At 40.0% G+C, this 12145-nt stretch overlaps 1 protein-coding gene across 1 annotated transcript in view; it reads left to right on the top strand.

Moving 5' to 3' along the window:
* The window catches only part of LOC129235947 (dynein axonemal heavy chain 10), a 319120-nt gene that overhangs the window by 131083 nt on the left and 175892 nt on the right, over positions 1-12145 (top strand). The window contains exons 32-33 of the mRNA XM_054870043.1: positions 1-196; positions 10177-10410. Of these exons, the coding sequence (XP_054726018.1) occupies positions 1-196; positions 10177-10410 (430 nt within the window). The remainder of the gene's footprint in view (positions 197-10176; positions 10411-12145) is intronic.

Raw genomic sequence — 12145 nt, 5'->3', positions numbered from 1 at the left:
GTTCATTGGTCCATTTCTGGAAACTGTCAATAAGTGGGAGCGCTTGCTGTCCTTGATCGGTGAAATCATTGACGAGTGGCAAGTGGTGCAGCGCAAGTGGCTCTACCTGGAGGGTATCTTCATTGGTGGCGATATTCGGGCACAGTTGCCCGAGGAAGCAAAGAAATTCGATGACATTGACAAAGCATACCGCAGAGTAAGTACATACACGTACCGCAAATATATTCATATACACTTTTGTTTGTATGTAGTATGTATTATATATATATAGGGTGGGCCATGTAAAATTTGCTTTATGTATCGGTTATAAAAAAAAATAATCAATACTTTTTCAAACTTTTTTTTTTATTTTGAAGATTGAACATTGTCATTTATGAATAAAAAATAATATCGTTCAAATGACTTCCACGACTAGCTTTATAGTAGGCCATTCGATCAACCCAATTTGTAAGCACATTTTCGATTGTTTGGGCTCCAATTTCATGAATGGCAACTTCGGTTTCGTATTTTAAAGCATCGGGCTTAAATCACAGCTCTGAGGCTGCCAATTGATATCAAAATTTCGGCTGATATTCGGTTTTCAAAAACGGTAGCCAAAAGTTCGAGTGTAACTTTGGCAGTGTGACAAGTTGCACCGTCCTGTTAAAACCAAATGTCGTACATGTCATCCTCTTCAATTTTGGAAACAAAAGTCACGGTAACGCTCGCCATTTACTGTAACCGCGGCTCCTCGCTCATTTTCGAAAAAAAATGGCCCGATGATGCCGCCAGACCAAAAGCCGCACCAAACAGTGACTCGTTGTAAATGCATTTGCTTCTCTACAGTAACGTGTGGATTTTTTGAGCCCCAAATCCGACAATTTTGCTTATTGACGTAGCCACCGATGTGAAAATGAGCTGCATCAGAAAAGATGATTTTTCGGTAAAAATGCTCATCTTCGGTCAAACGATTTTCTGCCCATATTTCCCAATTTTGTTCAAGCGTATAGCATCCCATTTCTAAATGTCAAACCTTTAAGTAAATTATGAACACATTTGACATGTCATTTGTGTTACCATTCTCAAAAAAATAGGTGGTTCAAAAAGCAAACGCTATATAGCCCACCCTGTACATAGATACATAAGTATATGTTCCCTGTAGTCAAATTTCCTAGTTGTAACCCTGCAAAAAATGCGACTTGTCCCAATGTGTTCGGTATCAGTGGGAAGGAACGTGCGACTGCTGCCATTTTTGATCTGTGTATATTGAATTTCAATCGAGCAACTCTTATGAACAGACTAATTGTATTGTAACTTTTTGCATCCAAGCGGGTATGGAGTGAGAGTAGTCGTTTTCGAGATGCCAAATTTTTAGCTATTCGAAACGAAACTAAAATTTGGCACACTTGCATGTTGGTAACGCAATAGTTGGTGGGCGGTGGGCCTCATTTGATGCCCGGAATTCAAATTTTGGCACAGGCAAAAAATTTGTATTAATCACTTTTTCCGTTCCAAATGCTGTGTGAATATTAATATAAGGTGGCCCAAAATTAATCATCCAATTTTGGTTTTTAAATATATTTTTTACTGAGTTATAATGAGGAATGGAAATCTCTTGTCCTTGACTCGATTGATTTGAAATCTATTTCGATTTTTACGCGCTTTACTGCTTATCTTTTTGTACGAGGATCGTCGAGTTCGTGGAAATATAAAAACTACTTAATTGTGTGGGGTACATTATTTTTATTTTTCGATAGAGTCTCCTATTAGGCTTATAAAAGGTGGCGCTAAAGTAATCCTCCTATCAAAAAATGCTATAAATTTTGCGATTGGCCCCTAATGTCAGTTCTGTTTTGACATTTTTGTAGTAAACACATGCGAAATACACGTTAATAAACAATGTTACGCTACACTGCTCCAGAACGCGGAATATTGCTGACTATTTATTTGACCAATAATCGGTCGAAGACTTTGGCACAACGTGAATTTTGTCGCAGATTTCCTCGCCGTCCAACGCCTACTGGTGAAGCACTGCCACGTTTAGCCGCTCGCCTCGAAGAGACTGGCTCAACACGAGATGCTACCAGGCGTGGCAGACCCCGGAGTAGCCGTTCTGCAGAGAATATTGCTGCAGTAGCCGAGGATGTCATGGAAGCGCCTTCGACATCGACCAGACGACGTTCCACGCAAATGGGTATCAGTCGACGGTCTTTACAGCGAATTTTGGTACAAGATGTGACGATGTTTCCGTACAAAGTCCAGACGGTGCATCAGCTGTTAGCTGCTGACCGCCAATCGCGCCTAACGCTCAAGCCATCCTTAATCACCACCAAGAGGAAGATGATTTTTCATCAAAAATAATCATGAGTGATGAGGCCCATTTCCATCTTAGCGGGTAAGTAAATAAGCAAAATTTACGCTTCTGGGGCACTGAAAATCCGCGTGTAACCCACGAAGAGCCATTACACCCGCTCAAAGTCACTGTATGATGTGCTGTTTTCGCTGGAGGAGTCATCGGACCTTTTTTCTTCGAAGACGTCGCGGGCCAAACGGTTACTGTGAATGGTGAGCGCTACAGAGCAATGATCAACGAGTTCTTTTTGCCGCAACTTGATGAATTGGGATTGGAAAAAATGTGGTTCCAACAGGACGGTGCAACGGCACACACTGCACGTGCCACAACCGATATGCTGAAGGATGCATTTCCCGGGCGCCTAATCTCCCGTTTTGGCAATTTGCACTGACCAGCAAGATCGCCTGATTTGACCGCTCCAGACTTCTCTTTGTGAGGCTTTTTGAAGTCGCGGTTTTATGTCAACAAGCCTCAGACTCGTGCAGCTCTTAAAGACAATATCCGTCAAGAATGTGAGGACCTATCGCCGGAAGTTTTGTCCAAAGTGATGAAAAATGCCATAAAAAGGGCTCAAATGGCAATCAACTGTTGCGGCGGCCATTTGCATGACATCATATTCTCGGCTTGATGTAAAAAAAGTTAATAGACCAAATAAAAATAATCCATAAGAAGAATCAAAGTTTTTAATTTTTTTTTAAATTACAGCCAAAAAACATCGCAAGGTTACTTTTGCGCCACCTGTTATACTTCTTTCAACGCTGTTCTAGTTTGTTGATCCTTTCCCAATAATAGGATTTGTTCAAGTCTGAAAAATAGCCACTGGTTTCTGCAATCATCTCCTCGTTTGCATAAAATCTTTTTCCTGTCAGCCATATACTCAAAGTAATGAACAAAAAGTAGTCCGTGAAATCTGAGGGAGCCCAGTTTCCATTAATTTTGCAACCACAACTGCTGAGGCGTGAACTGGTACGCTGTCGTGATAGAAAAGGAAAATCACTCGACTTTCTCGATTGAAATGAATGCCAAACACAAAAACAGTGACCAATGTGGCTGAAACTTTGTTATGTGTTCTTCCAAGAGATATTACTAACTAAACCTATTCTCCACATACTCCAGTAGTGCCACCCTCTCACTTTGCACGGACTTTTCAAACTACCCTCGTATATTGTAACTGTCTAGTTTACTAGTGCCAAATATGGGTACGACTTCGCTTGATCAAATTAGAAATCTTCCGATAGGGAGATTTTTTTATATTCAAATATTATATATTAATACCCAATGTGCTCCATATAGACTAACCCGGAGAAAACTCCTTTAAGGATTAGTCGCAAAATTCGAAGGGAAACTTCCTCACAACAAGTATGAGTCGCAAACCGAGCTAATCAGTATTTTTCCCTTACAAGCAATTGATATTGAAAAGGAACTCTACTAGCCGTTTCATACTAATCAAGGTTTCAGTCAGGGTGGCTCGCTATCGTGTGACTTCTTTAACCTGATGCTGGAAAAGATGTTGCGACTGGCAGAACTTAATTGCTTAGGAGCAATTTATTATAAGCGGGCATAGTTGTTGGCGTCTGCGGATTATATTGACGTTCCCAGCCTTAACAACCGCGCTGTTAGTTCTGCCTTCTCCAAACTGGATAAAGAGGCAAAGCGAATGGGTCTGGCGGTGAACGAACCAACAGATGGCTCATTTGCGTATCGGATCCCACGTCACTGTTGAAAGTTATGATTTCGAGGTCGTCAAAGATTTCGTTTATTTAAGAGCCAGCACTAACACCGATATTAATGTCAGCCTTAAATCCAACGGAGAACCTCTCTTACCAACAAGTGCTACCTTGCAATAAGTAGGCAATTAAGTAGTAAAGTCCTCTCTCGATGAACAAAACTACCACTTTATAAGACTCTCTTCATGCCCGTCCTAACGTATAGCGCAGAAGCTTGGACGATGACAGCACCCGATGAAGCGACGCTTGGAGTGTTTGAGAGAAAGATTCTGCGGAATATTTTTTGACCTTTGCACGTTTGCGACGGGGAGCATCGTAGGCGATGGAAAGTTGAGCTGTATGACATTTACGAGCGACATAGCGCAGCCAAAGCTGCGCTGGCTGGGTCATATCTTTTGAATGGATACAAACACTTTAGCTCCGGCTCTGAAAGTATTCGATGCGGCCCAGGCTGGTGGTAGCAGAGGAAGAGGAAGGCCTCCTCTTGGAAATATCAGGTGGTGAAAGACTTGTGTCCACTTGGCGCCGGTTGGCACGAGAAAGAAACGACTGACGCGCTTTGTTAAACTCCGCCAAAATCGCTTAAGCGCCAATCAAGAAGAATATATATATGGTATTTTTTTTCATGATGATGTCAGTTGTAAGGTTTGCTCAGAAATCTTGGTTTGAAATAGACCAAAAAAAATCTAAAATGGCATCATTCCAAATATTAAATAAATAAATTTTCAAATATGTGAAAAAATAAATAAGTATGAATAAGTCATTTTGTAGTCGGTACCAATCTGGTCTTTTCACACTAGTCCGATTTCGTTCAGGGAATTCCAATAGCAAATAAGTACTTTTTCTGACTAGTTTGGTAGTTCATCGCAGGGCTGCTACGGAGTTTTTTTGGCAATAAGTAGCAATATTGCGAATGTGAGTGTGTGCTTACGGATGTGGTTAGTGGGTGGGTATGTTTAACAAGTCATTCAATCGCAATACGTGTGTCGACAATATGGCGTCTTGCTACTTAGCGGTAAATTTAATACGCATGCAAAACATCGTCGAAGCACACAATGGCGCATGAAAGCATATTCAAGCATACTTAGGGATGGAGTACACAAATGCGTGTATTTGTGTGAGTGGGTTTCTGAGGGTAAAATTGCACAAAGCTCAGTTGTGTTGACACTGACCGTATCAATGCTAAGCAGGATATTTGTCTGCCACCCACTAAAAGGAGCAAATACAGGCAATAAATAGCAGACGCACATTTACACTGAATGCTTAACTTTTTTCAAAATTTGTTTGAGTATTCAGTTATTTTTACCAAAAATATGTTGAACTTGCTGAAAATTCTTAAAAAACCCTTTCAAACCACTTAAGCGCTTTTATGTAGCGTAAGATAGATTTTATCCCAACACCGGATAGTTCCGTAAGAGGGTCGAAAGAATGTTTTCATAACAACCTTACTGTACTCCCAGCTAAGACTGGACAATTACAGAAGGAATGTTCTACTGTTTCTTCCTCTTCCTTGTATCTATAACTTCTGCAGCATTCATGAGAAAATACTCCTAGTCTAGCTAATGACCGGTGGCATAGGCCGCGACTTTCGAGAAGTTCTCTCTTGAGAGGTTGAGCAATTCTCCTCAACTTTTCTTACCTATTTACGCCCAAATTAGTCTGATTGTAACACACATATTTTCTTCTCTCCATGACCTATTAGCCTCCTGAAGAATATTATTGGAATTGCCATAGAAATTCCAATATTGCCTCTGTTTTCAAGCAGTGGAAGATTAGTACTTTTCCTGGCTAGTTCATCGGCCTTGCAGTTTCCTTCAATATCTCTATGTCCCAGAACCCAAATAAGGCTGACCTATACTACCAATACTAGTCATGACCAGCCGACTGTTGGTCAAACAAATGTCACTTTTGCTTTGTGGTCATTCTGATTTACTGAACTTTTTTCATCACACAATTCTCGTTTACTTCTTTTAAATCTCAAACCTCTAGAAAGCAGAAGATCAGTTATTTCCTTCATTTTTGTATATGTCATATATTATAAAGGGTGATTACTACTGTACTTCCCTTCTGGAAAAAACAAATTTCAATGTTCAAGAAGAGAACTTCGAAACTCCTTCCCATTTAAAAAAAACAAATTTTACCCGAAATGCGCCAATTGCTCGCACTCTTAATAAGTTCAACCAGATCTCAACTCTTATCGACTTTTATTAACCTTCTGAAATTTGTGTTAGTAGTCTATAAGAATTTCTTATTCATAGACTTTATATAATATTTAAGTAAATAAATAAAATATTGGAAAATTATTTAATTTTTAGCTGAGTGCTTTTGTTTCACGAAATATGTGCATTAATATATTGGATTTCCCATTAGGGTCACCATTCCTTGTCTAAGAAAACGATATTTTGTTTTAATCATAACCGAATTATTAACTGGTATTCAGCTTAAAATCGGGTTTAATATTAAGCCGGCCACAAACTGGCGCTAATGTTGATCTGAAGCGAATTAAAATCAAATTAAATTTGTAAGTGTCAATGCACCGAATAAAAATGTTTAGTTTTCATGATATTTGAAGAGATTTTGTTATAATAAATGTAACTATCGGCCGTTGTGGCCGAATAAGTTCGTGCGTGACTACCATTCGGAAGTGCGCACGTTCGAACCTTCATGCATGAAACACCAAAATGATTGAAAAAAGTGCTTTCGACAGGCAATGGCAAACCTCCGAGTGTATTTTTGCCATGGAAAATCTCTCCTAAAAAATATCTGCCGATCGGAGTCGGCTTAAAACTGTAGGTCCCTTTATGTGTTGAACAACATCAAAGCGCATGCCACAAATAAGAGGAAGAGATCGGCCAAACACCCAGAAAGGGTGTAAGCGGCAATTATTTATTTATTTTTTAACAAAACCTCAGTAAGCAGAGCTGAGAGTCGTGATAAAAAAAGGTTATAAACATCGTACCTGATACTTCACAAATGCGATCGCTAGGAGAGATGGTATAAAATTATCATTTCTTTTATTCATGACACTCGATATTTTGAAAATATCTATTTAAATGACTAAAGTAGAATTATATAAATGATAATATTTGCACATTGTCTTCAGGTTAGCCTGCGTTTGGATATACTTGAGTTGAAGTAGATGGAATCACTATTGTATCATATTGTTACGAATTTGTTATGCTATTATCCAATTCAAACGTCTCCCAATAAATCCGTCTGTTGCTTCTATCGCATACGCCAAGGGTGCCAACCGCTTAATCTCTGTCGCATATTCCTGCAAGGTCTCATTTGTCTTCCGGTAGCGAATCAGCAATTCCATCTGGAGCATTTGCTTCTTGTGGCCACTCCCGTAACGTCTGTCTCGGCATGTGCTGCCACCGTCATCTATTGTCACCGTTTTTAACGAAGTTTCGCTGCATTATTTTGGGCTTCTGTTCTTAGCTGATACTATATATTCCATTTCACACGGCGAGGCAATCGAGTATTTGTGGAATGATCGTAAAAGCCGCTCGATTTTCAAATCATCAAAGGGTTTGTGTGGATTTCAAAATAAAATATCTCCCCAGTCTTAAGATTTGAAAAGAAATCTGATAGGAATGAGAGGCGTGCTCGCGATAAGCTCTTTGCAATCAGAGGTGTTTGAAATCGTTGGAAGGGTAATATAAAAAAAGTGTACTTATACAATCCTGATGCATGCATCACAGTTGATTAGCATTTGGTGACATTTCGAGGACGTTGCCCGCTCAAGCAAGATATCCCGTCAAAACTTGGAAAAACTGTATGAAAATGTAGGTAATGTACAGAGGCCGTTCTATGTAGTTTTTTGTGGACGTCGCTTTATTTATTCAAATATATCCTTACTTGCTTAATTGGCCGTAACAACTCGTTACCGAGTTACAGCTTACCGAATAATGGCTTACCAGGTGTCTCTATTTTCTGCACACCTTTTGCAGTTTTTTAAGCAAAGAAAAGCCAGGCCATTTTCAATTTGGTCCTTCTATCGGATACGAGGAAGTACTCTTCGCCGTCGACCGCCAATTACCGTTTCAAACACCATCTTCGTCGGAGCAGTTCCTTCCATACGGACGAAATGACCCAGCCACCTTAGTCGCAGCAGGGTGCCTTGTTTGACTATGCCAATATCTCCGTAAAGCTCATATAGCGCGTGGTTCATTCCTCTCGAAAACTTCAAAAGCGGCTGCTTCTGATTTTTTGACTATCCAGTCTTCAGCGTCATAGAGAAGCACCGGGATAATGAACGTTCTGTATAGTGTTTGCTTCCGTTCGTCCGGAGAGGGCGTTACTACTGAAATGCGCACTTAGCTCAAAGGTTGGCGGGAGTCGCCCCTCGCTTGATTTCAAGGCTGGCATCGTTGTTGCTACCGTTTACCGTCAGATCCAATCGTGCGGACTCCGTTAGCCGTAGGCAGCGGCGACATTCCGCTTGGTATGACCGATGATGTCGATGTCATCAGCATACGAAAGGAGCTAGGCACTTTTAGAGAAAAAAGTTCCGTTTCGTTCTGACCCCGCCCTGCGAACCACAGTTTTCATAGCAAAGTGAGATCGGATGAGATTGGGTCACCTTGTCTGAAACCTCGAATGGTATCAAAAGATTCGGAAAGGTCTTTTTCTAACTTGACGGAGCTTTGTGTGCTGCTCAACGTCATTCTGCACAGTCATATCAGCTTAGCTGAGATAACGAACTCAAACATTATGCGATATAGTTGGTCGCGAACCGGGCTATCAAAGGCTGCCTTGTAGTCGACGATTAGGTGGTGTATAACTTGAACCTCAAGGGTCTTCTTCAGGACCTGCCGCATTGTAAGTCTTTAGTCGACGGTGCAGCGACTAGGTCTGAAACCGCACTGGCAAAGCAGGCAGTATAGAATTTTATATTTGATGGAGATGAAGCTGATCCGTCGATAGTCGGCGCAGTTTGTCTGGTCACCTTTCTTTAAGATACGATTCAACAGCACAAAATATAGCAAAATAAATTTGTTGGCTGTAAACATTTTTATTCGTAAAGTAATTTCTGAGCATTAATTGTTTAAAACCTAATAAGTCGGTATTTTTCACTATTACAAAAATTGTTTTTTTAATTTTTTACTTGATAATAACTTAACTTAAAGCCCAATCGAAATATTTTCTTTTATTCATTAGCCAATATTGGTGACCGCCGTGGCCGAATGGGTTGGTGCGTGACTACCATTCGGAATTCAGAGAGAGAACGTCGGTTCGAATCTCGGTAAAAGATCAAACACAAAACAAATTAAGAAAAAGTTTTTTTCTAATAGCGGTCGCCCCTCAGCAGGCAATGGCAAGCCTCTGAGTGTATTTCTGCCATGGAAAAGCTCGTCATAAAAACTATCTGCCGTTCGGAGTCGGCTTAAAACTATAGGTCCCTCCATTTGTGAAACAACATCAAGTCACACACCACAAATAGGAGGAGGAGCTCGGCCAAACACCCAAAAAGGGTGTACGCGCCAATTATATATGTATATATATAGATATTGACCCACTGAATAATTCGTTTCGGAAGCTTTCCCGTAGTATGCAGGACGTGCTTGTGGTACTTGAGACCACTATCCCATATACGCCCTTAAATATACGTACAAGCACGCTCACACATATGCACTCACATATTATATAAGTACACCCTACTCATTGCAGTGCTCTTTTCGCCAATATTGAAAGAAAAATGAGTTTTGGCCACTATTTGCCTGTAAGACTCCTTACGAAAACTGTTGACGTTCTTGTCGTCAACAAATGCCAGCTACAAATAGAATATCGCAGCCACAACTGTCACAATGCCTTTAACTGAAATCTTACTCATATATTATATTAACCTTGTGCCAAGTATTTTGGTATTACATTACGTCTGTTTGCCGTGTTTGCTTACTTGCCACTTACTTTTGCCACATTTGCAACATTTGCCATAATCGCTGCACATTTGTGTGATTTATTTACTTTGATTTCATTTCATACTCTCCCACCCATTCTCCTCTCAATCCGCCACTGCAATCTACATTCTTTACACACACATAGAATACCATTTCCATACCATTTGTTATTCTTTCTTTCACTTTATTTTTGTTTCTGTATTTCATTTTGCAGATTATGGTTGATTGTGCCAAGAATCCATTGGTAGTGCCACTGTGCTCAGTGCCTGGCCGTTTGCCCGAAATTCAAGGACTCGGTATTGGTTTGGAGAACTGTCAGAAGTCATTAAACGAGTATTTGGAATCGAAAAGACGCATATTTCCGCGCTTTTACTTCATTTCTACGGATGAGTTGCTCTCGATTTTGGGCAGCAGCGAACCAACGGCTGTGCAAAACCACATAATCAAGGTATGAGTGCATATACATTTCACTACATACATACAAGTGCGTGCGATTGTATGCATGCAGTGGATATTTAAGTACAAAAGACATTTTGTTGAAAATATAAAAAGCCTGAAAGGACACACAAAACACGCAAAAAAACACACTTCGTAAAGTTAAAATTTTGAAATAAAACAGCAATTAAATTATTATCTGATTTTTGTAAGCGAAATTAAAAATTTTACATGAGATTATTCGTGATTTCTGATAATATTTTGTTAGCATGTAAGCACTAAAGGTTTCCACAGCTTCTTTAGGTGTTAAAAAGCATTGACTTCGCATTTTATTTCTTATGTTCGGGAACAAAATGAATTCATTAGGTACTGAATCAGGACTGTAAGGCGTATTATCGATCAATTCAATCATTTGAGTGCTGAAAAACTCTCTTGCGTGAGCCGAAACGTGAGAATTTGCATTGTCTTGGTGGCGGATGATTCGCCTTCGGCGCTCGGTTTTGCTTAATTCTCCAAAAATTTGTGGCAAGCAAATGGTTGGTAACCTCTACGAATTAGCTGTTTTAAGTTTCCCTACGTTAGAAAGATCAGGTGGAGAAGAACTTGGCTTCACTTGGTGTTTCCAACTGGCGCAGGTTTGCACGAGAAAGAAACGACTTGTTAAACTCGGTCAAATCGCTCACGCGATTATCGCACCATTAAAGAAGAAGAAGAAGGGGCACAGTTGCGACATGGCCAGATTTCCCAGTCTATACGACAGAACAGGTGTTCATTTGCTTAGAGGTCCTTCTTCTGCGAATAACTTTTGTTGGATGAAGCTCGTCTTGGATCACCCATACTCTTGACTGCTGTTTTGTTTCCGACTCTTACGCGTTGATCTAAGATTCGTCACCTGTTATGGTATCACAGACGTGCTTTGAACCACCGTGGCTGAATTTCTTCAACATATCTTTACACCCATCGACACGAGTCCAAGTCGTTTTTTGAGCAATCGTCAAATTATGTTCTTGTGGAAACAAATATTCTTGGCGACCAAATGTTCATGCAATACTCAATTTATGCTGGACCCACGAATGCCCAAAGAAGCCCCTATCATCTCGCGATATGCCACATGACGGCATTGCGTTATTAATTGACCCCCGGCTTCGTTTGCTTCTCACATAGAAACCGTTTTTGGATGGTCTTCACGAAATTCTTCTTGCAAGGAGCGGCACCCACTTTGAAACTCAATGTATGATACCAGCGTTTCACACTGGATACGTGTAGTCAAAGTAAGTTTATTAATATACTCCTGTCTCGATAATCCGCGTCGTGGATCATAAAAAAATATTTGCACGAAAATTTCTCCTAGTTAACTCGCATCTTTTGGGCGAGGTGAATTTATTAGCTCACTGAAAAAAGAACAAATAAAGGTCGCAAGTGAAAATTTTATATGTAAGTTTTTGCTAAAAACTATCAAGCTTTTCTATAAAAATGTGGTACATGAAAATTAGTTCAAGCGAATGCAGAAGTATGCCGAATTCCAAGGAGAATATTTTGTAAGACAGTAAAGCCACTTCCATTATTATTTTACTTTGTGTTCATGAATCGGCGCCAAATAGGAAATGCAAGCCTGTTTGTGTTTTTTGCAGTCTTTCTATTGTTTTTTTTTTTAATTAGAATCAAACCCTGACGTGCTGAGGTTTAACAAGTTTGGATTCAGTGACCGCGAAAATATACAGTTAATGTACATTGTCGGGACCCCAGCT

Source organism: Anastrepha obliqua, chromosome 1 (genome assembly GCF_027943255.1).
Source record: "Anastrepha obliqua isolate idAnaObli1 chromosome 1, idAnaObli1_1.0, whole genome shotgun sequence".
In the NCBI taxonomy this organism is placed as follows: Eukaryota; Metazoa; Arthropoda; class Insecta; order Diptera; family Tephritidae; genus Anastrepha; species Anastrepha obliqua.
The sequence above is the reverse complement of the archived record's forward strand: the minus strand, read 5'-3'. Positions and strand labels throughout refer to the sequence as shown.